The sequence below is a fragment of the Solanum stenotomum genome, chromosome 10, assembly GCF_019186545.1.
Source record: "Solanum stenotomum isolate F172 chromosome 10, ASM1918654v1, whole genome shotgun sequence".
Classification (NCBI taxonomy): domain Eukaryota; kingdom Viridiplantae; phylum Streptophyta; class Magnoliopsida; order Solanales; family Solanaceae; genus Solanum; species Solanum stenotomum.
In genome coordinates, this window is record NC_064291.1 from 52741836 (window position 1) to 52747464 (window position 5629).

The following is a 5629-nucleotide window of genomic DNA, read 5'->3' on the forward strand; positions in this document are numbered from 1 at the left end:
TGTGCTTGAAGAGGTTGTATGGGCGGTCACTTCTTGTCTCACTCAAGTGTGTCTTAAGGTTATATTAGGTAGAGGTCCTACGGTAATGAAATAGTGTGTGTTCTTTTAAAGTTAAGCATGGGTTGTATATGAATATATGTTGAGTATGTATATGGTTGGCTATGGTTTTATATGTGAACATTGACTTGTATTATGTTTTTTATACTTGTGAAGTGAAGGTTTTATCAAAATAATATGAAAGCATTTATTCCTTGTAAATGTCCGTTTTGGCATGTTTTTGCATGGTCTACATACTTAGTACTTAATTGTGCTAACCCATTTCTTTCCCTTTTTGACTAAAGTGTAAGGATTTGGAGATGGTGACATGTCATGGCTACTTGATTAGGTTTCTAAGGTGTTTGAAGATGAAGACTTGGTGAGTCCTCATAGGTTCGAGGACAATACCCTACATGTTCTTTTTTTTTATGTCTTTCTAGTATTTGCTTAAGTTTTGTATGGGCTTAGTCCCAATGGTGTATTCAAAGTATTAGATGGTTTGAGACATAAGTGTATAAAGTCTAGAAGTCTTCTGCTTGCTATTTTTTTAAATGAAATGTCTTCTTTGTAAAAAAAGTTTTTAATTCCCTATGGTTTTTAGTGTCTATGCGATGAATGAATGCTAAGAGACTTGTATTAGACCTCCGAGATGTCGAGTACGCCGATTACGACTAGGGGGTGCTCTCGGGTCGTGACACATTCTGTAAGGAGGAATCGAAATAGGTTGGGTATTTAGAAGGAGATCAATTCCGAAGTTAATTTCCCTTTCGGGAGTAACTTCGGGAAGATCTTTTGGGAACACTTCTAGAAACTCTTTTACTACTAGGACTGACTCGAGAGTTAGGGTTTCAAAGTTTGAATCCTTAACTCGAACAAGATGATAGACATACCATTTAGAGATCATCCTTCTAGCCTTAAGGTATGAGATAAATTAACATATAGGCACTGAGCTACTACCCTTTCATTCTAAGATTGGCTCGTCTGGAAACTAAAACCAAACGATCCTAGTACTACAATCGAAGGCATAACGGAATGTAACCAATCCATGCCTAGAATAATATCAAAATCTACCATTTCTAACTCTATAAGATCTGCTGAGGTGACTTTCTGAAAGACTGTGACAGGGCAATTTTCGTATACCCGTGGAGCTATAACTGGGTCACCAACTGGAGTAGAGACTGAGAAGGGTTTTGAGAGAGTTTTTAGACTGACACCGAAGTTAACTGCTATATGCGGAGTTACAAAAAAAGTGTAGCCTCTGGATCTAACAACACATAAACATCTAAATGAAAGACTCGTAACGTACCACTGACCACATTAGGAGAATCTTCTTGTACTAGTGAGTCTGGAGAGCATACAAACTGTTCTGGCGCTAACCGCCACCTGTGTACCAGACGAAACACTCTACTGAATTGGGCGACCTGTTCGTGTTGCTGGAGCTGTAGACTGAGTCGTATTGTTGTTACCTCTTCCTTGCAGAAGGGCAATTCTTCAACCTATTGCCAGACTAACCACACCCAAAGCTACCTTCTCTGGCAGCAAGACACTCATTCGGATGGTTCTTACCACAATTCGGGCAAGTTGGAAATGTCTGATTACCTGAAGCAATCCGCTATGACTTAGAGCCTAATGCCCTACCCTTCTAATCCTGTCGAAACCTGGGGGATGGATCACTAGATGATGAAGGTGTTAGGGCTGTAGATTTCTGTTGAAACTGCAAGCAATTTCCACCACTCGACTTTTGCTGAGAGTACTCATAGTTACCTGTTTTAAGCTTATTTCCCTCGACCTGTTGAGCATGAGTCATGAGTCTGTAGATATCCATATTCCCTAATAGTATAGTGTTCCTGCATTTGGTCTTCACCAGATTGGATACCCCAAATAAAAACTTACTCATTTGAGCCCTTGGATCGACAACTATGTGTGGAGCATACCTGGAGAGCTCAGTGAACTTCAGCCCGTACTCTTGGACCGACATTGAACTCTGCTTCAAGTTCATAAGCTCTTGATCTTTAGCCTCCCTCAACTCTCTTGAGAAGAACCTATCCAGAAAAGCTCCGGTAAAACACTTCCAACTCATAAGAGCTGCATTTGCACCCATGTTATCTTTCCACTGTGTAAACTATATATGGGCCACATCCTTAACCTGGTAGGATGCCAACTCCACCCTATCATTACCAGTCACTTGCATCACCTTAAAAATCTTCTTGGCCTCATCAATGAAGTCATGTGGGTCCTCATCAACTTGCGACCCTAGAAACTCAAGTGGATTCATCTGAACAAAGTCTCGAACCCTAGCTGCAGCTAATCCACTATTAGTGTTTGCAGGAACTGAAGTCTGCTAATTGTTCTGATTGGCCACACTCTGAGCCAAGAGTTGGATCACATTCTGAAATTCTGCATTCGTAACCTCATGGTTTGGAACTGGAGGAATTGTGTTAGCACTGCGTGCATTAGCATTATGTGTGTTAGCTCTACGAAGAGGCATGATAATGCATAACGACAGATTAGAAAGGAGAAGTTGGATCATACCTCACGCACGATAAGAATAACAAAGAAAAGTAAAGTTTTTCTTAAAACACTTCGTAGCCTCTCCCTTATAGATGTGGCGCACTTCACACCTATGAAAGAGACTCTACTTAGTGCGACTTTCAGACATCTTAGGACTCTTGAACCTAATGCTCTGATACCAAGTTTATCACGCCTCGAGGCTACGCCCTTGACGTAACACTGGACCTAAGATTACGAATGACCCCAAGTTAACCCTACGTCTGGCATATCATAAGCATACATTAAAAGTTCTGAATAAAACATGTATTGTACGGAAGCTAAAACAATGGATAACTGAAAGTGGGGAAAAACCGGACTAGGCTGAATATGTAAAACATACTAAAAGTTTAGTGATAACTGAAATGACCACTTAACAACTCAAGTTGAATCTACTACTATGTCTAAAAATCCTCTAACTGAGTTGAGTTGTTGGGACATGCCCCCCCCCCCAGCTAACTATAACAAAAACTGAAAACTGAATATAAAGAGTAAAACAGAAAGTATGTCTATTGTCTTCGAAGTATGAGGACTCACAACTGAAGCTGCTGAATATAGATCCAGGAATCGATCTAAGAGTGATCTAGATGTTGAGTACCTTAACCTACATCATTAAAAGATGTATCTCACAGTATATGTCAGTACTTGGAATGTATGGAGCATGCAGGATATAGATATTACGTTGAACAAATACATAAGTTGAACAAAGCATAACTGAGCAATGACATAATTTGACAGAGATATAACTACTGAAATATACTGAAAAGCGGAGCTTAATGCAATGACCAAGTACTAATCATGAACATAACATGTTGAAACTGAATGCTGAAGTATATACTGAAAATATGGTCAAATACACTAGAGTCTGACTGTAGGAGCTACTGTTAACCGACATAAACCACGTGAGCTAAATGTGGAGTCCGATGTATACGCCCCATCGAGAGGACCCAATATACCTTGCCAGGGGTATAAAGGCATGACTGGCGTGATCATTAAATCTGATGCCCACAGAGGAGACTTATATTCCTACAGGGGTACGTAATTCTGGGACATGAGGGTACGTTGAACCCTAGTTTAACTCGTTGCTAAGTCTACTCTATACTGAATATGTATATGACTGAATGTAACTGAAATACTGAATAGCTCAAAATACTGACATGCTAACTGAGAATGCAACATCTATGTACTGACAATGTGACATTCAAATCTGGAGCATGATTATCTGTTTTGACTGCCTTAGCAAGTATAATTCATGAACTAAGAGAATTTATACAAACTAGGGTTCTGAGTTTCATACAAGGAATTAAGCAAACTTTCCAAGAAAACATGTTATTTCGATTAAAGATTCTACAACAGCTAAATCCCAATAATTCTCCAAGATTTTTACAAACCCTAGGTCTAAACAAGATATAGAGAATCAAGGAACTGACTAAATTCTAGGGACCTAGTGGATGAAAGGAATCCACTAGTGAAATTCCACATACCTATTGACGAAATCTACAGAGAAATCCTTCGATTTCGGGGCTGAAACTTGAAGCGAACCTTCTGATTATTCTAGGGAAATTGGCGCCTCTTTCTTGTCCTTTTTGCTCTAAGTTTGGATGATATTTGGTGAATAATTGTGTTGGGTAGGTTCTGATTAGATTACTAGACTTAAACTGAGTAAAACGACGTAGTTTAGGTGTTAAATGACGTAGTTTAAATGTCAATGCATAGGGGAAAAAATCAAAACGACCCTAACTTAAAAGCTAACAGAGGCCAACCACGAAGCCATTGACGGACCATCAAAGGGACCATGGCCCGTCAACTGCGTTGTGGTTCTTTGCCAGTGCTTACTGGTCCTTGGTACCCCCCAACTATGGTCCACTTCATGGATCGTGTGAAGGACCATGGACCGTGCATGCCACCGTGGTTCTTCACCTGGGGGTTGGGATCTACTGATGAAGGTTGACGAGCCACACCACGGCCCGTAGAGGGCTTCGTGGTCCACTACTTCTGGGTGAGTGTGAACCATGATTAGGGTAACGGGTCGTGGTCCTGATTAGGGGTGTGCAAAAACCGATTTAACCAATAAACCGAACCAAAAAAAACACTATTGATTTATTGATATTGGGTTATTGGGCTAACGGTTTTTAAACGATTTTGCAAATTTTTTTATTGGGTTATTGGTTCGGTTTCCGATTTTATAATTTTTGTTAATGGTTAAACCGATAGCCCAATAAGACTATACTAAATCACCTTGTGAGAGAATCAACTACTAATTCAAAACAACCCAACACCATAAATAAGAGAAGTTCATCATATAAAACTAATGAAAATAAATTAGTCAACTACAGAATTGAGTTCCCTTAAACTCGACTCAATAATCCAAAAATAGTTAATGCGGAAAAACAATCCCTAAGAATTAAAAATCATCATAGCAAAACTCTAAATAGTCAGACTGAAAATGCAACTCCGAAACCAACATAAAACTAAAATTTATGTCCGTGTCTGAAAAGATGGACAAGAAAATACATAAAAATTCATGAAAATCTATAAAAGATATAACTCACCCTTGAATCAAGAATTAGGTTTCCCTTAAATTAGGGGTGCGCATCGGTCGGTTCGGTTCGGTTTTAGGTGTTATTGGTTCGGTTTATCGGTTTTCGGCTTGTAAATACTTCAAACCGATAACCAAACCAATAACATATTTCTTATCGGTTTTTGGTTAATCGGTTTATGGTACTTAACGGTTCGGTTTTCGGTTTAACCAATAAGAAAATACTCATATATATTATATACACGATAAGAAAATTTTCAAATAAACCATATGATTTTTCCAGCACATGAAAGTAATAATCATAAAAGTAACAATCATTTTTCTTGCAAGTTTAGACACTAGACACATTCAAAGGAAAAAGTATGAAAGTAACAATCGTTTAACCATTAACAAAAAGTGTGAAAGTAACAATCGTTTAACCATTAACAATAAGACTAGTAAATTTAGTATAGTCTTATTGGGTTATCGGTTTAACCATAAACAAAAATTATAAAACCAGAAACCGAA

The 5629-nt window shown here is 38.6% G+C and overlaps 1 protein-coding gene across 1 annotated transcript in view; it reads right to left on the reverse strand.

The window, feature by feature from the left end:
* Positions 1-2158: 2158 nt before the first annotated feature.
* LOC125843160 (protein ROLLING AND ERECT LEAF 2-like) overlaps positions 2159-5629 on the reverse strand; it is a 5374-nt gene continuing 1903 nt past the window's right edge. The window contains exon 3 of the mRNA XM_049522381.1: positions 2159-2374. Coding sequence (XP_049378338.1) covers positions 2159-2374 — 216 coding nt within the window. The remainder of the gene's footprint in view (positions 2375-5629) is intronic.